The 24567-nt window shown below is 34.7% G+C and overlaps 1 protein-coding gene across 1 annotated transcript; it reads left to right on the plus strand.

The window, feature by feature from the left end:
- Window positions 1-1326: 1326 nt before the first annotated feature.
- Window positions 1327-23867, plus strand: LOC126824284 (putative carbonic anhydrase 3). Its single transcript, XM_056101705.1, has 9 exons — window positions 1327-1354; window positions 11806-11970; window positions 12525-12674; window positions 13891-14021; window positions 14620-14782; window positions 21006-21151; window positions 21483-21534; window positions 22257-22411; window positions 23010-23867. The coding sequence occupies exons 1-9, from the start codon at window positions 1327-1329 to the stop codon at window positions 23211-23213; spliced, it is 1194 nt and encodes a 397-aa protein (XP_055957680.1). The 3' UTR covers window positions 23214-23867.
- Window positions 23868-24567: the final 700 nt, after the last annotated feature.

The following is a 24567-nucleotide window of genomic DNA, read 5'->3' on the forward strand; positions in this document are numbered from 1 at the left end:
AACATGACAAACATAATTATCCTTTTATATAACTGACTGAAGTAATGAGCGGTAACGTAACAGACAAACGATCGAATTTCATTTCACTGATAATTCCGTTGAAGATGAAAAGTTGTTGTTTGGGACTGTGAAAGGATATCTGACAATTCATAAACAAAACCGAATCTCACTAGATAAGAGAACGTGAAAGAAAAATAGAAAAAGTCCGTGCATTACCATGTTTTTATAAGTATAGAATGAATAAACACCCGTGAATGTACGGACTGTTTCTATTTTTCTCGTGTTCTCTTATCTAATGACATGCAATTACTTTTTTGAATTGTCAGATATACTCTTACAGTCTCATATAACAACTTTTGGTCTTCGAAGGAATTTTTAGTGAGCAGAAATTCGCCCATGTATCTGTTATCACCCCTCACTTCAGCCATTTATATAGAGGGGTAACTCCTGTTTTCCTTTTGCGTTCGTCACTTCCTATTGTTGAAACATTGATTATTCATCTATCGTAGCAATGATCTCTGTGATAAAATAATATTTGGAACGTGTTTAACCAGTTCTATCACATATGTGATAATGACAAGCACCAATATTGTCCTTTAAGAACAGAATGAATAAAAACGGGGGAATGCATGGGATTTTTCTACTTTTTCTCGTGTCCCTTATCTAGTGACAGCCAATTCTATTTTTGAATTGTGAGATACCCTCTCACCGTCCCATAAAATAACTTTTCAACTTCAGCGGAATTATCAGTGAAATGAAATTCGATCGTTTGTCTCTTACCGCTCGTTACTTCAGTCTGCTATATAGAAGGACAACTCGTGTTTGTCATGTTTGGCGTCACTTCCCGTTTCTTAACGTACTTGTTACACGTCTCCGTAGCAATGATCTCTGTGTTAAAATTATATTTGGAATGTATTTAACCAGTTCTATTAAATATGTAATAATGACTGACACCAATATTGTCCTTTAACATTTCGAGAAACAGGGCTCTGGATTTGTAACTCATTTTAAGGAATTTTACTACGTTTGTTCAATGAGTATAGCACTGGCTCACTAACTAGGGTGTTCAGAGATTTTTCAACATTCTTTCCTGTTGAATAGAGTGTTTATTGTTTATTCGCTGGTGCTTCAAATTTGTCAAATTAATTAACTTAAACCGCCCAGAGTTTCACAGATTGTTGTTTGAAGGTTGTGGTCGAACTGAATAAAACCAATTGTAGCCCAATATGGGCCAAAATTTGAATCATCCATATTACATTTTTTTCAATTTGTTGATGAAATTTTTTAGAATTTGAATATGATGTGCAGAATATGCATATCTATAATATGTCTTTCCTTGCTGGTCCTTTATGCAGTAATTTAGACACTGTTGACCTAAAAAAAAACCTTGTCGGAGTAATAATATGGATAAACAATTACAAAGGATTAACAAGATGAAAGACTGTAATGTATTGATAACAATTAGAAGCGAGATGAATTTAGCAGATCAAACTAATAATTATTAACGAGATGGGAGATAGCAATAGATAACAATTAAACACTAATCAAGGAATGAAACCATAACTACAAGATGAAAAGGGGGGTTAACCGCACAGGCAAGAAATCAAAAAGTACAGGGAAGGAAACCATTTGTGAAATCTACTTCTATATGTCTTATAAGGATTATAATCTGCTTGTTAAGAAACCCATCTCCAATCGTTTTAAAGGTTTGATTACTTACACAAAAGAAGATAAACAAAATGTCGCCCCTAGTGACTTGTACTAAATAAAAATAACAGGTTAATGAGTTAATTGTAAAGACAATTTAACCAAAATTGAATAATTATTAAAGAACTTGGCTTACACAATAATCTACTTATATCGCTATAGTGAAACAAAACCGTATATGTAACGTGACGACGCTTTAGCCGCGCTAGGCCCGCCCCCATATGGTTTAAAAACGGCAGGAAAAATTGGATGGTATTCAGTGCTTCAGGAACGGCCGAATTCAGATCACAGAAAGTAAACTGACAGTCAGAGAAAAACTTGTATAAAAATTTACTAAAATGGAGTTAAGTGTCGCTTTTACCTTTCTGACATTCGTAGGACTATCTACAGCAGCATGTAAGTTTAGAATAATTAAACATTTTTTTTATATTTTTACCAGACAAAAAATGAATTGGTTGTAATATAATTTCATTTTTCAAGAAAAATAATTTAAAAAAAAAAATCCAATTAAGATTAATGTTGTATCCCTAAAAAAGCCAGACAAACATATTTACTATCGTGTGATAACAATAACGGACTAAACATTCTTTGGGTAAATGATACTGCTATATATTTGCCGGATATATACCGTTTACTAACACCTATAAGAAAGAGAGAGAGAGAGAGAAATAGGGTTTAACTTCCACTCCACACAAACTAGATCATTTCGGGACTAACATGGTTCAATTTTATTCCAATAATTCACTAGCGCGTAGGGGCCTTTAGCAGTGAGAGGAAACCGGAGGACCCGGAGAAAACCCACGATGTTGGACAGGCGACCCGACTCTTGTCACGTACAACCGGGGAATCGAAACCACGCAATTATACTCAATGACAGACCTTATGATACAGTGCGCACATGCTCGAAAAGAAAGAACATTTCTAATTTTGTGAATTCATTCTAATTTTGTTTTTAGAAAGAATACGACATACGCTGCTTTATGTACTACAGTTAAATACTCTATTAAATTAACATTCTTTGCTATCTGTGTTTATTCCATTTCATTTGCATTGTTTTAGGATTTAAAGACACATTATCTTTTCCAACAAGAATTAAAGACGAATGTGACCTATAAAAAAAGGGGAAAACACGTATCTTGATTCAAAACATAGCGTCTCCTAGGTACATGTCTTTTCTGAATGAAATTATAAATATCGTGCTTAGAATTATTAATTAAAGAATTGAAGAATTTTTTTTTCTTTATTTTCAGCGTGGGGATACGAGAACAGTGGTATGTATATCTGATATATTCTGCCCCCCCCCCATTAATTTTTTAGATAAATAACATTACACCCATACCCAAGTTTTCAAAATGATAATTCCGTGTAAAAGAATAATGAGCATTGCGTTTAATTGTTGCTTATAATTTCATCAACATAAAACGGTATGTTATAGGAATAGAATATGGATGTTATGTCTAATTATATAATTATATTCTTCATCTTATCGTGGTAAAGATAATTTAATTTTAATTCAAAGTGTGGGGAATTATCAATATATTACTATGTTTCAGGTCCGTCAAATTGGGCACAGGCGTACTCTACATGTGGCGAGAACAGTCAATCACCCATCAATATTAAAATTTCCGATACAACATTACAAGCTAGCCTTGGAAACATGACAATGACCGGATATGACACACCAGTCGCCTTAACGATTAAAAACAACGGACATACTGGTAAGATATATTAAAATAGTCATTCATAACAGCATAAGGTATATATGGATATAACAACTCCTCCGCTCCCCCTTTCCAAAAGGCTGGATCTATAATTTTAATTTCGGTTTTGGTCGAAAACGTTTTGCCCCATTGTGAGTGGAAGGGGGTGGGTGTGGGGTCAAGTTGCATTCGTTCGGGTGGGACTTATAATGTGGTTAAATATAAAGTTATACAACCAATTTGATATACAACCAATTTATGGTTGTTAGCATATAGGTTAAATAAAGAGTTTAAACCATGATATACAATCAAACTTCATTTATACTTCAATTGATACTCGTGTTTGCTTACTTAAACTTAACATATCTGTGCTAGCATTAAACTAATTACATTAAAGGGCAACTGAAATGTACGCAAGAGTAGGTGATATTATTATTTCTTGAAAGGCTTCCGAGAAACTGAAATAATGGGGTTTAATGTGCTTTTTTTCTGCCCCGACCGGAATAATGAAAACAGGAGTTTCACAAAGCTGTTATATGTTAATATTTTATTATTATTTCAGCCCAAGTTGACGTCACCGGTAATCAATATATTTCGAATGGCGGCCTTTCAGAACAATATAAACTTGCGCAGTTTCACTTCCATTGGGGATCTGATGACACTAAAGGTTCCGAACATCAACTTAACAGTAAAACGTATCCCATGGAAGTAAGTTCTCTTTAAAGAATGTTTGTATTATAGAATTAACGACTTTTAGATCTGATGTTTTGGCACTGGATCGAACTATCTGCTAGAATATTTTTAGTTCGGCTCCAGACCTGTGACTAGAAAAGCTTTCAATTGCTTTTAAAGTCACCTCTTCCTTTCCCTAAGTCACATTATATACCGAGATCGAAAAATACGTGATACATGTAATCAAAGTAAAATAAAATTCGTGTTGGCCTCTATAATGTGACATATTAGTAACTTTTAAAGTTTTCTATTCAGAGGCAATGGAACATTTCTAATATGGTTGTGAGTATGAAGAAAATTATACTTTTCCCTTCAATTTCTAGGTTCATCTCGTCCATTATAAAACTTCTCTAGGAAGTCTAGGAAATTCTGTAGGTGTAAAAGATGGTCTTGCTGTTCTTGGGTTCATGTTTGAGGTAAGTGATATAAGTTAATATAACTTATTTCCAGAATAAAGACCCATATATTCATTTGTTGATGTACAAAATAAACAAAATACCACTTTACCATAGTAAGTTTGACAATGGTTGGAATAAGAGTAAAGGATATCACCAGGCGTATGCCCGATTTCATTAGTAGGCTAAACCCAATATCATTTCATTTCATTTCTTATGGGCCAAACAAAACATAACATTACGACTAGAATATGCTGTTGAAATGCGTGTAATGCCTAATGTGCTCATATTTATATGTTTTATTTGTAGATTTCAGACTGTGATAATGCTTATTATGATGAGCTTATTTCCAAATTAGCTGACATCACAGCATACAACTCTAGCAGTAAGTATGTTATTGACAATTAGTGGAATATATTACCCATAAGGTCTGTCACTGAGTCAACGGGTGTGCTTTCGATTACCCTCGTGTACGTGGCAAGGGGTAGGTTCGTCTTTCCAACCTCGTGAATTTTATCTGGGTACACTGGTTTCTGTATGTGTAGGATTACGATGTAGAGAGTCCCGAGCCTGAAATGACTCAGTTCTCACTCAAAATGAAAAGAAAAACATAACTTTGATATACAAGCAAGACGCAACAATGCCCGAGTAGTGCAATCGCCATATCATTTGTTAAAATTGATAAGAGTAACCATTGTTACAGAGAAATTACGACTGGAATGTTCGTGACTGACAATGTACGTTGTGATGTTTGTCTAATTCATTTTATTTTAAATTACAGACCTGGTATCTTTAAACAACACAGCTCTGATGAACTTTATCCCAAGTAACCCAACCAACTTTTTCCGATACAGTGGAAGTTTGACAACACCCTCATGTAATGAAGTTGTTGTGTGGACAGTTTTTACTGAAACTATAAAAATCTCAAAAACCCAGGTATGTTTATTGTCGAAATCTCCTGGGAAATGGTCGGGTACGTCCCAGGTAAAATACAATCTCGTATCATTTAAAGACAGTCATGTCCTAAAGTTTTCTTAACTGTGTTCATTAAAGGATAATGTCAACATTAAGTACTTTCTGTTTCTTGCATACGTGATACGTGACAGATACAAAAAGGGGCTTTAAAGGGTCAAAATTAGTGAAACGGTCGAATGAACCGGTTTACGAATGTTCACTTTTAAAGATTCCCGCGTAGTGATGTACTCCCTTGGACCACTTGTAGTCCGTATATGAATATCGAGGCTACAATATGGCGGAATTTTGAAAGCTCCTTTTTGAACGATTTAAACAGACATGATCGTAAACTGTCGGGACTGATATTGGCGTGATAAGTGAGGGAGAGAGAAATGGGGTTTAACGTCCACTCGACACAAACTAGGTCATTTCGGGACTAACATATGGTTTTATTTTATTTCAATAATTCGCTTGCGCGTAGGGGTCTTTAGCAGTGGGAGGAAACCGGAGGACCCGGAGAAAACCCACGAGGTTGGAGGAGTGCTAAGTTAACGTAACGTAATCATGGATCTATATACGGTCCATGGTTTAATATCTGAACATAAAAATTCAGGATACATTGATAAAGTAACTGTAATAATTTGAGCTTATGAATACAAATACGCAAAAAATAAAATCCTACGCCTAGTATTAAATAAGACGCAATATGGCGTCTTCGGTAGAGATGATTTTCAATTCTCATAAAATCAATATTTTATTTTACAGATGGCGACATTTCGTACTTTGATGTCCTCTGAAACCGATTCCAATAACCAACAATATAATATAACCAACAATTTCAGACCTGTTCAGCCGCTATATTCAAGACCAGTACTTTCTAATTTCTACTCAAGCTCCGCCACAACAGCGTATATTACAGTTTATACCGGTGTCTTATCACTCATCTTATCCAACATTCTCTCTCATTAAATTCATCCTAACTCTGTTCTTTTGATGAAAAACCGGTGCATGTGATTAATTTATGTAGGAAGCCGACTTGGGGTGGGGGGAGGGGGGTATCGTTCTGCATGATTGTCTAATTATGAGGAGTGCCATTTTGCAATGCACGTACAATATTGGAAACTTTAATGAGCGTATATACTGATAGGATATTAGATCGAATTCGTCATTTTTCGTCTAGTCGCAATGTAAATTCATATATATGTATGGACGAAACATATGTTTATTCAGTTAAGACATTCGATTTTAAGAATATCAAATGATGAATGTCTGAGTTGGCTGTGATGTTTGAGATAAGACTACAGTAGTTCTTCTACATCTTGTAGGTTTGTCATTACTGGAACAAAGAGCTCTAAAAATTATAGTATATAGTAATGACAAGAGAATTATTAATTTTCACGCTTTCTACTCATTCTTAAGTCTGGCGCACATTGGCGACTTCTTGGGCAATTTGTAAGCGATTTTTCATTGCCCGTATATTGCTTGCAAAAAACATCGTCTGGGTGCGATGACAGCGGACAAAGGCTTTTATTGCCGTTGGTAATTTGCCAAGCTTGTCATTCCGCGACAAAAATTTTCTCGTTATGTATGTACCACCAAGCGATACATGCTCGGTATACCCAGTGGTATCGTTCCGTTCTATTTCACTAACCCCTGGGTACATTCAGGGGGGAGACACATTGTCAAATTATCCGCCCTTGATAACTGTGCTATTTTTATCGACTAATAAAAATATTCCATAAATAGAAAGCGAGCAGGAAGGGAAGTAAGATCGCCGAATCGTTGTTGTAAACTTTGTCAAAATATTTTAGGACACTTTTTTGTGTGCATGTCACTTCTTAGATATTATATTTATATTTTCTATTAAATGTTTTATTTTCATATGTATTTTAAAATATATTGTCTCAGGTGATTTATTTGTATTTTGTGTATGTTATGAGTTAAATTATTATCTACATGTTTAATATGTTAATTTTATGATTCTCACACAATATAATAAAATATTTATATATTATAATTTGTATTGCTGTTTTAATTGAATTTTAATGTCCTTTTCGCCAAAGGAAAAGAAATGAAATGGGATTTAGCCGACTTGGCTAATAAAGACAAGTATATAGGGAATGCAAAGTTCTTTAAGTTAATTTTTTCCCGGACGGCTGCGCTACGGCCTACTGTTTTCACCAACTTTCCTAAAGCCTTCTGAATATGATAGAGAATACACTCTTTAATGAGTTTGTTTCACATCGGATGTGAAGTGAAGCTTCAGGGTAATGGGGGGGGGGGGGGCGAATCCCATAAATATTCGCCGTTCTGTAACCACCCGTTTCGGAGTTACCGCCCTTTTTCTGTGTTAACTGTGTTAACACTTAGATGTCAGCTTTCTTGGCGGGGATCCTTACCAAATTTGGTTAATATCTTTTCTGATAAACTGCTGACAAGACATATCTGTAATGTATAATCAAATTTATTTTACTAGGCCTATTCCGTTGTCTTCGGTTTTGATCTGCTGCCACTTTTCCAACCCCATGTCACAACACATGAAATTTAGGAGTGGGGGGGGGGGGTCCTCAAAATAAGATTCACAACACCATTAGTGTCTTTATTTTGGTATCTAACTGTGTCCAAGGAACAATCCTGTCAGGTTTCATGTTGATCTTACTTGAATTGGCGGGGCGTTAGGCATTTGTTTGAAGCGCTCGGTGACGATCCTTGTCCAAAAATAGCACAATACTTATATAGTCGGGAAATGAGAGTTGGGGCCTGTTTCACGAAATTTTAACTAAGATAAAATCCAAATTTTAGTAATTTGATTGGATAATATTAGATTGATTTTAGTGCTTAGCCAATCAAAATTGAAGTACATGTATCTACTAAAATTTGGATTTTATCTTTAGTTAAAGGACAATATTGATGTCAGTCATTATAAAATATGTGATAGAGCTCGTTAAATACATCCCAAATATAATTTTAACACAGAGATCATTGCTACGGGAGTTGTGTAACAAGCACGTGAAGAAACGGGAAGTGACGTCAAACATGACAAACATAAATTATCCTTTTATATAACTGACTGAAGTAATGAGCGGTAACGTAACAGACAAACGATCGAATTTCATTTCACTGATAATTCCGTTGAAGATGAAAAGTTGTTGTTTGGGACTGTGAAAGGATATCTGACAATTCATAAACAAAACCGAATCTCACTAGATAAGAGAACATGAAAGAAAAATAGAAAAAGTCCGTGCATTACCATGTTTTTATAAGTATAGAATGAATAAACACCCGTTAATGTACGGACTGTTTCTATTTTTCTCGTGTTCTCTTATCTAATGACATGCAATTACTTTTTTGAATTGTCAGATATACTCTTACAGTCTCATATAACAACTTTTGGTCTTCGAAGGAATTTTTAGTGAGCAGAAATTCGCCCATGTATCTGTTATCACCCCTCACTTCAGCCATTTATATAGAGGGGTAACTCCTGTTTTCCTTTTGCGTTCGTCACTTCCTATTGTTGAAACATTGATTATTCATCTATCGTAGCAATGATCTCTGTGATAAAATAATATTTGGAACGTGTTTAACCAGTTCTATCACATATGTGATAATGACAAGCACCAATATTGTCCTTTAAGAACAGAATGAATAAAAACGGGGGAATGCATGGGATTTTTCTACTTTTTCTCGTGTCCCTTATCTAGTGACAGCCAATTCTATTTTTGAATTGTGAGATACCCTCTCACCGTCCCATAAAATAACTTTTCAACTTCAGCGGAATTATCAGTGAAATGAAATTCGATCGTTTGTCTCTTACCGCTCGTTACTTCAGTCTGCTATATAGAAGGACAACTCGTGTTTGTCATGTTTGGCGTCACTTCCCGTTTCTTAACGTACTTGTTACACGTCTCCGTAGCAATGATCTCTGTGTTAAAATTATATTTGGAATGTATTTAACCAGTTCTATCAAATATGTAATAATGACTGACACCAATATTGTCCTTTAACATTTCGAGAAACAGGGCTCTGGATTTGTAACTCATTTTAAGGAATTTTACTACGTTTGTTCAATGAGTATAGCACTGGCTCACTAACTAGGGTGTTCAGAGATTTTTCAACATTCTTTCCTGTTGAATAGAGTGTTTATTGTTTATTCGCTGGTGCTTCAAATTTGTCAAATTAATTAACTTAAACCGCCCAGAGTTTCACAGATTGTTGTTTGAAGGTTGTGGTCGAACTGAATAAAACCAATTGTAGCCCAATATGGGCCAAAATTTGAATCATCCATATTACATTTTTTTCAATTTGTTGATGAAATTTTTTAGAATTTGAATATGATGTGCAGAATATGCATATCTATAATATGTCTGTCTTTCCTTGCTGGTCCTTTATGCAGTAATTTAGACACTGTTGACCTAAAAAAAAAACCTTGTCGGAGTAATAATATGGATAAACAATTACAAAGGATTAACAAGATGAAAGACTGTAATGTATTGATAACAATTAGAAGCGAGATGAATTTAGCAGATCAAACTAATAATTATTAACGAGATGGGAGATAGCAATATATAGATAACAATTAAACACTAATCAAGGAATGAAACCATAACTACAAGATGAAAAGGGGGGTTAACCGCACAGGCAAGAAATCAAAAAGTACAGGGAAGGAAACCATACACTGATTATGTGTTTTTAATTTGTGAAATCTACTTCTATATGTCTTATAAGGATTATAATCTGCTTGTTAAGAAACCCATCTCCAATCGTTTTAAAGGTTTGATTACTTACACAAAAGAAGATAAACAAAATGTCGCCCCTAGTGACTTGTACTAAATAAAAATAACAGGTTAATGAGTTAATTGTAAAGACAATTTAACCAAAATTGAATAATTATTAAAGAACTTGGCTTACACAATAATCTACTTATATCGCTATAGTGAAACAAAACCGTATATGTAACGTGACGACGCTTTAGCCGAGCTAGGCCCGCCCCCATATGGTTTAAAAACGGCAGGAAAAATTGGATGGTATTCAGTGCTTCAGGAACGGCCGAATTCAGATCATAGAAAGTAAACTGACAGTCAGAGAAAAACTTGTATAAAAATTTACTAAAATGGAGTTAAGTGTCGCTTTTACCTTTCTGACATTCGTAGGACTATCTACAGCAGCATGTAAGTTTAGAATAATTAACCATTTTTTTTATATTTTTACCAGACAAAAAATGAATTGGTCAAGAAAAATAATTTTAAAAAAAAATCCAATTAAGATTAATGTTGTATCCCTAAAAAAGCTAGACAAACATATTTACTATCGTGTGATAACAATAACGGACTAAACATTCTTTGGGTAAATGATACTGCTATATATTTGCCGGATATATACCGTTTACTAACACCTAAAAGAAAGAGAAAGAGAGGGAGAGGGAGAGAGAGAAATGGGGTTTAACTTCCACTCCACACAAACTAGATCATTTCGGGACTAACATGGTTAAATTTTATTCTAATAATTCACTAGCGCGTAGGGGTCTTTAGCAGTGAGAGGAAACCGGAGGACCCGGAGAAAACCCACGAGGTTGGACAGGCGACCCGACTCCTTGTCACGTACAACCGGGGAATCGAAACCACGCAATTATACTCAATGACAGACCTTATGATACAGTGCGCACATGCTCGAAAAGAAAGAACATTCCAATTTTGTGAATTCATTCTAATTTTGTTTTTAAAAAGAATACGACATACGCTGCTTTATGTACTACAGTTAAATACTCTATTAAATTAACATTCTTTGCTATCTGTGTTTATTCCATTTCATTTGCATTGTTTTAGGATTTAAAGACACATTATCTTTTCCAACAAGAAATAAAGACGAATGTGACCTATAAAAAAGGGGGAAAACACGTATCTTGATTCAAAACATAGCGTCTTCTAGGTACATGTCTTTTCTGAATGAAATTATAAATATCGTGCTTAGAATTATTAATTAAAGAATTGAAGTATTTTTTTTCTTTATTTTCAGCGTGGGGATACGAGAACAGTGGTATGTATATCTGATATATTCTGCCCCCCCCCCCCATTAATTTTTTAGATAAATAACATTACACCCATACCCAAGTTTTCAAAATGATAATTCCGTGTAAAAGAATAATGAGCATTGCGTTTAATTGTTGCTTATAATTTCATCAACATAAAACGGTATGTTACAGGAATAGAATATGGATGTTATGTCTAATTATATAATTATATTCTTCATCTTATCGTGGTAAAGATAATTTAATTTTAATTCAAAGTGTGGGGAATTATCAATATATTACTATGTTTCAGGTCCGTCAAATTGGGCACAGGCGTACTCTACATGTGGCGAGAACAGTCAATCACCCATCAATATTAAAATTTCCGATACAACATTACAAGCTAGCCTTGGAAACATGACAATGACCGGATATGACACACCAGTCGCCTTAACGATTAAAAACAACGGACATACTGGTAAGATATATTAAAATAGTCATTCATAACAGCATAAGGTATATATGGATATAACCACTCCTCCGCTCCCCCTTTCCAAAAGGCTTGATCTACAATTTTTAAACTGTTTAATTTCGGTTTTGGTCGAAAACGTTTTGCCCCATTGTGAGTGGAAGGGGGTGGGTGTGGGGTCAAGTTGCATTCGTTCGGGTGGGACTTATAATGTGGTTAAATATAAAGTTATACAACCAATTTGATATACAACCAATTTGTGGTTGTTAGCATATAGGTTAAATATAGAGTTTAAACCATGATATACAATCAAACTTCATTTATACTTCAATTGATACTTGTGTTTCCTTACTTAAACTTAACATATCTGTGCTAGCATTAAACTAATTACATTAAAGGGCAACTGAAATGTACGCAAGAGTAGGTGATATTATTATTTCTTGAAAGGCTTCCGAGAAACTGAAATGATGGGGTTTAATGTGCTTTTTTTCTGCCCCGACCGGAATAATGAAAACAGGAGTTTCACAAAGCTGTTATATATTAATATTTTATTATTATTTCAGCCCAAGTTGACGTCACCGGTAATCAATATATTTCGAATGGCGGCCTTTCTGAACAATATAAACTTGCACAGTTTCACTTCCATTGGGGATCTGATGACACTAAAGGTTCCGAACATCAACTTAACAGTAGAACCTATCCCATGGAAGTAAGTTCTCTTTGAAGAATGTTTGTATTAGAGAATTAACGAGGTTTAGATCTGATGTTTTGGTACTGGATCGAATTATCTGCTAGAATATTTTTAGTTCGGAACCAGACGTGTGACTAGAAAAGCTTTCGATTGCTTTTAAAGCCATCTCTTCCCTTCCCTAAGTCACATTACCGAGATCGAAAAACACGTGATACATGTAATCAAAGTAAAATAAAATTCGTGTTGGCCTCTATAATGTGACATATTAGTAACTTTTAAAGTTTTCTATTCAGAGGCAATGGAACATTTCTAATATGGTTGTGAGTATGAAGAAAATTATACTTTTCCCTTCAATTTCTAGGTTCATCTCGTCCATTATAAAACTTCTCTAGGAAGTCTAGGAAATGCTGTAGGTGTAAAAGATGGTCTTGCTGTTCTTGGGTTCATGTTTGAGGTAAGTGATATAAGTTAATATAACCTATTTCCAGTATAAAGACCCATATATTCATTTGTTGATGTACAAAATAAACAAAATACCACTTTACCATAGTAAGTTTGACAATGGTTGGAATAAGAGTAAAGGATATCACCAGGCGTATGCCCGATTTCATTAGTAGGCTAAACCCAATATCATTTCATTTCATTTCTTATGGGCCAAACAAAACATAACATTACGACTAGAATATGCTGTTGAAATGCGTGTAATGCCTAATGTGCTCATATTTATATGTTTTATTTGTAGATTTCAGACTGTGATAATGCTTATTATGATGAGCTTATTTCCAAATTAGCTGACATCACAGCATACAACTCTAGCAGTAAGTATGTTATTGACAATTAGTGGAATATATTACCCATAAGGTCTGTCATTGAGTCAACGGGTGTGCTTTCGATTACCCTCGTGTACGTGGCAAGGGGTAGGTTCGTCTTTCCAACCTCGTGAATTTTATCTGGGTACACTGGTTTCTGTATGTGTAGGATTACGATGTAGAGAGTCCCGAGCCTGAAATGACTCAGTTCTCACTCAAAATGAAAAGAAAAACATAACTTTGATATACAAGCAAGACGCAACAATGCCCGAGTAGTGCAACCGCCACGTCATTTGTTAAAACTGATAAGAGTAACCATTGTTACAGAGGAATTACGACTGGAATGTTCGTGACTGACGATGTACGTTGTGATGTTTGTCTAATTCATTTTATTTTAAATTACAGACCTGGTATCTTTAAACAACACAGCTCTCATGAACTTTATCCCAAGTAACCCAACCAACTTTTTCCGATACAGTGGAAGTTTGACAACACCCTCATGTAATGAAGTTGTTGTGTGGACAGTTTTTACTGAAACTATAAAAATCTCAAAAACCCAGGTATGTTTATTGTCGAAATCTACTGGGAAATGGTCGGGTACGTCCCAGGTAAAATACGATCTCGTATCTTTTAAAGACAGTCATGTCCTAAAGTTTTCTTAACTGTGTTCATTAAAGGATAATGTCAATATTAAGTACTTTCTGTGTCTTGCATACGTGATACGTGACAGATACAAAAAGGGGCTTTAAAGGGTCAAAATTAGTGAAACGGTCGAATGAACCGGTTTACGAATGTTCACTTTTAAAGATTCCCTCGTAGTGATGTACTCCCTTGGACCACGTGTAGTCCGTATATGAGTATCGAGGCTACAATATGGCGGAATTTTGAAAGCTCCTTTTTGAACGATCTAAACAGACATGATCGTAAAGTGTCAGGACTGTTATTGGAGTGATAAGTTAACGCATCTGAGGACAGTTTAATCATGGATCTGAACATAAAAATGCAGGATACATTGATAAAGTAACTGTAATAATTTGAGCTTATGAATACAAATACGCAAAAAATAAAATCCTACGCCTAGTATTAAATAAGACGCAATATGGCGTCTTCCGTAGAGATGATTTTCAATTCTCATAAAATCAATATTTTATTTTACAGATGGCGACATTTCGTACATTGATGTCCTCTGAAACTGATTCCAATAACCAACAATATAATATAACCAACAATTTCAGACCTGTTCAGCCGCTATATTCAAGACCAGTACTTTCTAATTTCTACTCAAGCTCCGCCACAACAGCGTATATTACAGTTTATACCGGTGTCTTATCACTCATCTTATCCAACATTCACTCTCATTAAATCCATCCTAACTCTGTTCTTTTGATGAAAAACCGGTGCATGTGATTAATTTATGTAGGAAGCCGACTTGGGGAGGGGGGGGTATCGTTCTGCATGATTGGCTAATTATGAGGAGTGCCATTTTGCAATGCACGTACAATATTGGAAACTTTAATGAGCGTATATACTGATAGGATATTAGATCGAATTCGTCATTTTTCGTCTAGTTGCAATGTAAATTCATATATATGTATGGACGAAACATATGTTTATTCAGTTAAGACATTCGATTTTAAGAATATCAAATGATGAATGTCTCAGTTGGCTGTGATGTTTGAGATAAGACTACAGTAGTTCTTCTACATCTTGTAGGTTTGTCATTACTGGAACAAAGAGCTCTAAAAATTATAGTATATAGTAATGACAAGAGAATTATTAATTTTAACGCTTTCTACTCATTCTTAAGTCTGGCGCACATTGGCGACTTCTTGGGCAATTTGTAAGCGATTTTTCATTGCCCGTATATTGCTTGCAAAAAACATCGTCTGGGTGCGATACCAACGGACAAAGGCTTTTATTGCCGGTGGTAATTTGCCAAGCTTGTCATTCCGCGACAAAGAATTTTCTCGTTATGTATGTACCACCAAGCGATACATGCTCGGTATACCCAGTGGTATCGTTCCGTTCTATTTCACTAACCCCTGGGTACATTCACGGGGGAGACACATTGTCAAATTATCCGCCCTTGATAACTGTGCTATTTTTATCGACTAATAAAAATATTCCATAAATAGAAAGCGAGCAGGAAGGGAAGTAAGATCGCCGAATCGTTGTTGTAAACTTTGTCAAAATATTTTAGGACACTTTTTTGTGTGCATGTCACTTCTTAGATATTATATTTATATTTTCTATTAAATGTTTTATTTTCATATGTATTTTAAAATATATTGTCTCAGGTGATTTATTTGTATTTTGTGTATTTTATCGACTAATCAAAAAATTCCATAAATAGAAAGTGAGCAGCCAGGGGAAGTAAGATAGCCGAATCGTTGTTGTAAACTTTGTCGAAATAATTTAGGACACTTTTTTGATATTATATTTATTTATTTTAATAAATGTTTTATTTTCATTTGTATTTTCAAATATATTTATTCATGTGATTTGTTTGTATTTTGTGTATGTTATGAGTTAAATTATTATCTACATGTTTAATATGTTAATTTTATGATTCTCACACAATATAATAAAATATTTATATATTATAATTTGTATTGCTGTTGTTTTAATTGGATTTTAATGTCCTTTTCGCCAAAGGAAAAGAAATGAAATGGGATTTAGCCGACTTGGCTAATAAAGACAAGTATATAGGGAATGCAAAGTTCTTTAAGTTAATTTTTTCCCGGACGGCTGCGCTACGGCCTACTGTTTTCACCAACTTTCCTAAAGCCTTCTGAATATGATAGAGAATACACTCTTTAATGAGTTTGTTTCACATCGGATGTGAAGTGAAGCTTCAGGGTAATGGGGGGGGGGGGGGGGCGAATCCCATAAATATTCGCCGTTCTGTAACCTCCGGTTTCGGAGTTACCGCCCTTTTTCTGTGTTAACTGTGTTAACACTTAAATGTCAGCTTTCTTGGCGGGGATCCTTACCAAATTTGGTTAATATCTTTTCTGATAAACTGCTGACAAGACATATCTGTAATGTATAATCAAATTTATTTTACTAGGCCTATTCCGTTGTCTTCGGTTTTGATCTGCTGCCACTTTTCCAACTCCATGTCACAACACCTGAAATTTAGGAGGGGGGGGGGGTCCTCAAAATAAAATTCACAACACCATTAGTGTCTTTATTTTGGTATCTAACTGTGTCCAAGGAACAATCCTGTCAGGTTTCATGTTGATCTTACTTGAATTGGCGGAGCGTTAGGCATTTGTTTGAAGCGCTCGGTGACGATCCTTGTCCAAAAATAGCACAATACTTATATAGTCGGGAAATGAGAGTTGGGGCCTGTTTCACGAAATTTTAACTAAGATAAAATCCAAATTTTAGTAATTTGATTGGATAATATTAGATTAATTTTAGTTCTTAGCCAATCAAACTTGAAGTACATGTATCTACTAAAATTTGGATTTTATCTCAAGTTAAAGGCGTCACTTCCCGTTTCTTCACGTACTTGTTACACGTCTCCGTAGCAATGATCTCTGTGTTAAAATTATATTTGGAATGTATTTAACCAGTTCTATCAAATATGTAATAATGACTGACACCAATATTGTCCTTTAAGATTTCGAGAAACAGGGCTCTGGATTTGTAACTCATTTTAAGGAATTTTACTACGTTTGTTCAATGAGTATAGCACTGGCTCACTAACTAGGGTGTTCAGAGATTTTTCAACATTCTTTCCTGTTGAATAGAGTGTTTATTCGCTGGTGCTTCAAATTTGTCAAATTAATTAACTTAAACCGCCCAGAGTTTCACAGATTGTTGTTTGAAGGTTGTGGTCGAACTGAATAAAACCAATTGTAGCCCAATATGGGCCAAAATTTGAATCATCCATATTACATTTTTTTCAATTTGTTGATGAAATTTTTTAGAATTTGAATATGATGTGCAGAATATGCATATCTATAATATGTCTTTCCTTGCTGGTCCTTTATGCAGTAATTTAGACACTGTTGACCTAAAAAATCCCCTTGTCGGTTATTATTTATATACATTAATTGTGTCTGCGGCTTCTGACTGTTATAAAATATGTGTGTAGAATCAACTATGACCAGAGGATAATTTTGTTTATCATCAACCAAGTCAACATTGCCCCATTAACATGAAAATAAAGATAAAATTAATTTCATCATTTATCGGAAATAATGTAACCTAGTCGACTACTTCCATAAAAAGAGTAGGGGATCACGTAGCTAAGTGGGTAAGACGCTGGCTCGTTAGCCAGGAGGTTGGGTGTTCGATCCCTGCATTGGCCGAGAAAGTTCATCCAGATTTTCCAGCGTGGTTTCCCCTTGTCAGAGATGCAGGACGGAGGGTCTGACAAGGACAGCTGTCTAGTCGTTCGGATGGGACGAAAAACCGAGGTCCCGTGTACACATTGGCGTGCACGTAAAAAATCCCTTAGCAGTTGGAATTCGATATAAGAGTAGGCCGTAGTGCCGCTGCCCGGGCAAAATTTCCCTCATAGCACACTGTATGCCGTTTGCCCGTCTTCATTAGCCCAGTCTAGGAGCAGAACAGTAGGACGTTAAACCCCATTTCATTTTCATAACAACAGGAACAACTGTATCATCTGGATATTAATTTATTCAACCAGCAACAACATTAAAATCAATTAATCAATTAAAATCAATTAACAAGACGATGTGCTTTCTTTTTGATAAAATATTATCTCCCCTTATATGAAACTAATTAATATAATCTGCTAGTTAAAAACACTTATATGTATATACCACTTCTGAATTTATTAAACATGCTACGTTTCGATACACATAGAGATATCGTTATCAAGCAAATAATGATATTTATAAAAAATGTGGTGCAATATATAGATAACAATTGGAAACCGATTAATCATTAATTAAGAATTAACAAGATGAGAGAAGTCATAATATGGATAAACAATTACAAAGGATTAACAAGATGAAAGACTGTAATGTATTGATAACAATTAGAAGCGAGATGAATTTAGCAAATCAAACTAATAATTATTAACGAGATGGGAGATAGCAATATATAGATAACAATTAAACACTAATCAAGGAATGAAACCATAACTACAAGATGAAAAGGGGGGTTAACCGCACAGGCAAGAAATCAAAAAGTACAGGGAAGGAAACCATACACTGATTATGTGTTTTTGATTTGTCAAATCTACTTCTATATGTCTTATAAAGATTATAATCTGGTTGTTAAGAAACACATCTCTAATCGTTTTAAAAGTTTGATTACTTACACAAAAGAAGATAAACAAAATGTCGCCCCTAGTGACTTGTACTAAATAAAAATAACAGGTTAATGTGTTAATTGTAAAGACAATTTAACCAAAATTGAATAATTATTAAAGAACTTGGCTTACACAATAATCTACTTATATCGCTATAGTGAAACAAAACCGTATATGTAACGTGACGACGCTTTAGCCGAGCTAGGCCCGCCCCCATATGGTTTAAAAACGGCAGGAAAAATTGGATGGTATTCAGTGCTTCAGGAACGGCCGAATTCAGATCATAGAAAGTAAACTGACAGTCAGAGAAAAACTTGTATAAAAATTTACTAAAATGGAGTTAAGTGTCGCTTTTACCTTTCTGACATTCGTAGGACTATCTACAGCAGCATGTAAGTTTAGAATAATTAACCATTTTTTTTATATTTTTACCAGACAAAAAATGAATTGGTCAAGAAAAATAATTTTAAAAAAAAATCCAATTAAGATTAATGTTGTATCCCTAAAAAAGCTAGACAAACATATTTACTATCGTGTGATAACAATAACGGACTAAACATTCTTTGGGTAAATGATACTGCTATATATTTGCCGGATATATACCGTTTACTAACACCTAAAAGAAAGAGAAAGAGAGGGAGAGGGAGAGAGAGAAATGGGGTTTAACTTCCACTCCACACAAACTAGATCATTTCGGGACTAACATGGTTAAATTTTATTCTAATAATTCACTAGCGCGTAGGGGTCTTTAGCAGTGAGAGGAAACCGGAGGACCCGGAGAAAACCCACGAGGTTGGACAGGCGACCCGACTCCTTGTCACGTACAACCGGGGAATCGAAACCACGCAATTATACTCAATGACAGACCTTATGATACAGTGCGCACATGCTCGAAAAGAAAGAACATTCCAATTTTGTGAATTCATTCTAATTTTGTTTTTAAAAAGAATACGACATACGCTGCTTTATGTACTACAGTTAAATACTCTATTAAATTAACATTCTTTGCTATCTGTGTTTATTCCATTTCATTTGCATTGTTTTAGGATTTAAAGACACATTATCTTTTCCAACAAGAAATAAAGACGAATGTGACCTATAAAAAAGGGGGAAAACACGTATCTTGATTCAAAACATAGCGTCTTCTAGGTACATGTCTTTTCTGAATGAAATTATAAATATCGTGCTTAGAATTATTAATTAAAGAATTGAAGTATTTTTTTTCTTTATTTTCAGCGTGGGGATACGAGAACAGTGGTATGTATATCTGATATATTCTGCCCCCCCCCCCCATTAATTTTTTAGATAAATAACATTACACCCATACCCAAGTTTTCAAAATGATAATTCCGTGTAAAAGAATAATGAGCATTGCGTTTAATTGTTGCTTATAATTTCATCAACATAAAACGGTATGTTACAGGAATAGAATATGGATGTTATGTCTAATTATATAATTATATTCTTCATCTTATCGTGGTAAAGATAATTTAATTTTAATTCAAAGTGTGGGGAATTATCAATATATTACTATGTTTCAGGTCCGTCAAATTGGGCACAGGCGTACTCTACATGTGGCGAGAACAGTCAATCACCCATCAATATTAAAATTTCCGATACAACATTACAAGCTAGCCTTGGAAACATGACAATGACCGGATATGACACACCAGTCGCCTTAACGATTAAAAACAACGGACATACTGGTAAGATATATTAAAATAGTCATTCATAACAGCATAAGGTATATATGGATATAACCACTCCTCCGCTCCCCCTTTCCAAAAGGCTTGATCTACAATTTTTAAACTGTTTAATTTCGGTTTTGGTCGAAAACGTTTTGCCCCATTGTGAGTGGAAGGGGGTGGGTGTGGGGTCAAGTTGCATTCGTTCGGGTGGGACTTATAATGTGGTTAAATATAAAGTTATACAACCAATTTGATATACAACCAATTTGTGGTTGTTAGCATATAGGTTAAATATAGAGTTTAAACCATGATATACAATCAAACTTCATTTATACTTCAATTGTTTCCTTACTTAAACTTTACATATCTGTGCTAGCATTAAACTAATTACATTAAAGGGCAACTGAAATGTACGCAAGAGTAGGTGATATTATTATTTCTTGAAAGGCTTCCGAGAAACTGAAATGATGGGGTTTAATGTGCTTTTTTTCTGCCCCGACCGGAATAATGAAAACAGGAGTTTCACAAAGCTGTTATATATTAATATTTTATTATTATTTCAGCCCAAGTTGACGTCACCGGTAATCAATATATTTCGAATGGCGGCCTTTCTGAACAATATAAACTTGCACAGTTTCACTTCCATTGGGGATCTGATGACACTAAAGGTTCCGAACATCAACTTAACAGTAGAACCTATCCCATGGAAGTAAGTTCTCTTTGAAGAATGTTTGTATTAGAGAATTAACGAGGTTTAAATCTGATGTTTTGGTACTGGATCGAATTATCTGCTAGAATATTTTTAGTTCGGAACCAGACGTGTGACTAGAAAAGCTTTCGATTGCTTTTAAAGCCATCTCTTCCCTTCCCTAAGTCACATTACCGAGATCGAAAAACACGTGATACATGTAATCAAAGTAAAATAAAATTCGTGTTGGCCTCTATAATGTGACATATTAGTTTTCTATTCAGAGGCAATGGAACATTTCTAATATGGTTGTGAGTATGAAGAAAATTATACTTTTCCCTTCAATTTCTAGGTTCATCTCGTCCATTATAAAACTTCTCTAGGAAGTCTAGGAAATGCTGTAGGTGTAAAAGATGGTCTTGCTGTTCTTGGGTTCATGTTTGAGGTAAGTGATATAAGTTAATATAACTTATTTCCAGTATAAAGACCCATATATTCATTTGTTGATGTACAAAATAAACAAAATACCACTTTACCATAGTAAGTTTGACAATGGTTGGAATAAGAGTAAAGGATATCACCAGGCGTATGCCCGATTTCATTAGTAGGCTAAACCCAATATCATTTCATTTCATTTCTTATGGGCCAAACAAAACATAACATTACGACTAGAATATGCTGTTGAAATGCGTGTAATGCCTAATGTGCTCATATTTATATGTTTTATTTGTAGATTTCAGACTGTGATAATGCTTATTATGATGAGCTTATTTCCAAATTAGCTGACATCACAGCATACAACTCTAGCAGTAAGTATGTTATTGACAATTAGTGGAATATATTACCCATAAGGTCTGTCACTGAGTCAACGGGTGTGCTTTCGATTACCCTCGTGTACGTGGCAAGGGGTAGGTTCGTCTTTCCAACCTCGTGAATTTTATCTGGGTACACTGGTTTCTGTATGTGTAGGATTACGATGTAGAGAGTCCCGAGCCTGAAATGACTCAGTTCTCACTCAAAATGAAAAGAAAAACATAACTTTGATATACAAGCAAGACGCAACAATGCCCGAGTAGTGCAATCGCCATATCATTTGTTGTCTAATTCATTTTATTTTAAATTACAGACCTGGTATCTTTAAACAACACAGCTCTGATGAACTTTATCCCAAGTAACCCAACCAACTTTTTCCGATACAGTGGAAGTTTGACAACACCCTCATGTAATGAAGTTGTTGTGTGGACAGTTTTTACTGAAACTATAAAAATCTCAAAAACCCAGGTATGTTTATTGTCGAAATCTACTGGGAAATGGTCGGGTACGTCCCAGGTAAAATACGATCTCGTATCTTTTAAAGACAGTCATGTCCTAAAGTTTTCTTAACTGTGTTCATTAAAGGATAATGTCAATATTAAGTACTTTCTGTGTCTTGCATACGTGATACGTGACAGATACAAAAAGGGGCTTTAAAGGGTCAAAATTAGTGAAACGGTCGAATGAACCGGTTTACGAATGTTCACTTTTAAAGATTCCCTCGTAGTGATGTACTCCCTTGGACCACGTGTAGTCCGTATATGAGTATCGAGGCTACAATATGGCGGAATTTTGAAAGCTCCTTTTTGAACGATCTAAACAGACATGATCGTAAAGTGTCAGGACTGTTATTGGAGTGATAAGTTAACGCATCTGAGGACAGTTTAATCATGGATCTGAACATAAAAATGCAGGATACATTGATAAAGTAACTGTAATAATTTGAGCTTATGAATACAAATACGCAAAAAATAAAATCCTACGCCTAGTATTAAATAAGACGCAATATGGCGTCTTCCGTAGAGATGATTTTCAATTCTCATAAAATCAATATTTTATTTTACAGATGGCGACATTTCGTACATTGATGTCCTCTGAAACTGATTCCAATAACCAACAATATAATATAACCAACAATTTCAGACCTGTTCAGCCGCTATATTCAAGACCAGTACTTTCTAATTTCTACTCAAGCTCCGCCACAACAGCGTATATTACAGTTTATACCGGTGTCTTATCACTCATCTTATCCAACATTCACTCTCATTAAATCCATTCTAACTCTGTTCTTTTGATGAAAAACCGGTGCATGTGATTAATTTATGTAGGAAGCCGACTTGGGGAGGGGGGGTATCGTTCTGCATGATTGGCTAATTATGAGGAGTGCCATTTTGCAATGCACGTACAATATTGGAAACTTTAATGAGCGTATATACTGATAGGATATTAGATCGAATTCGTCATTTTTCGTCTAGTTGCAATGTAAATTCATATATATGTATGGACGAAACATATGTTTATTCAGTTAAGACATTCGATTTTAAGAATATCAAATGATGAATGTCTCAGTTGGCTGTGATGTTTGAGATAAGACTACAGTAGTTCTTCTACATCTTGTAGGTTTGTCATTACTGGAACAAAGAGCTCTAAAAATTATAGTATATAGTAATGACAAGAGAATTATTAATTTTAACGCTTTCTACTCATTCTTAAGTCTGGCGCACATTGGCGACTTCTTGGGCAATTTGTAAGCGATTTTTCATTGCCCGTATATTGCTTGCAAAAAACATCGTCTGGGTGCGATACCAACGGACAAAGGCTTTTATTGCCGGTGGTAATTTGCCAAGCTTGTCATTCCGCGACAAAGAATTTTCTCGTTATGTATGTACCACCAAGCGATACATGCTCGGTATACCCAGTGGTATCGTTCCGTTCTATTTCACTAACCCCTCGGTACATTCACGGGGGAGACACATTGTCAAATTATCCGCCCTTGATAACTGTGCTATTTTTATCGACTAATAAAAATATTCCATAAATAGAAAGCGAGCAGGAAGGGAAGTAAGATCGCCGAATCGTTGTTGTAAACTTTGTCAAAATATTTTAGGACACTTTTTTGTGTGCATGTCACTTCTTAGATATTATATTTATATTTTCTATTAAATGTTTTATTTTCATATGTATTTTAAAATATATTGTCTCAGGTGATTTATTTGTATCTTGTGTATTTTATCGACTAATCAAAAAATTCCATAAATAGAAAGTGAGCAGCCAGGGGAAGTAAGATAGCCGAATCGTTGTTGTAAACTTTGTCGAAATAATTTAGGACACTTTTTTGATATTATATTTATTTATTTTAATAAATGTTTTATTTTCATTTGTATTTTCAAATATATTTATTCATGTGATTTGTTTGTATTTTGTGTATGTTATGAGTTAAATTATTATCTACATGTTTAATATGTTAATTTTATGATTCTCACACAATATAATAAAATATTTATATATTATAATTTGTATTGCTGTTGTTTTAATTGGATTTTAATGTCCTTTTCGCCAAAGGAAAAGAAATGAAATGGGATTTAGCCGACTTGGCTAATAAAGACAAGTATATAGGGAATGCA

The sequence above is a fragment of the Patella vulgata genome, chromosome 6 (assembly GCF_932274485.2).
Source record: "Patella vulgata chromosome 6, xgPatVulg1.2, whole genome shotgun sequence".
Classification (NCBI taxonomy): Eukaryota; Metazoa; Mollusca; class Gastropoda; family Patellidae; genus Patella; species Patella vulgata.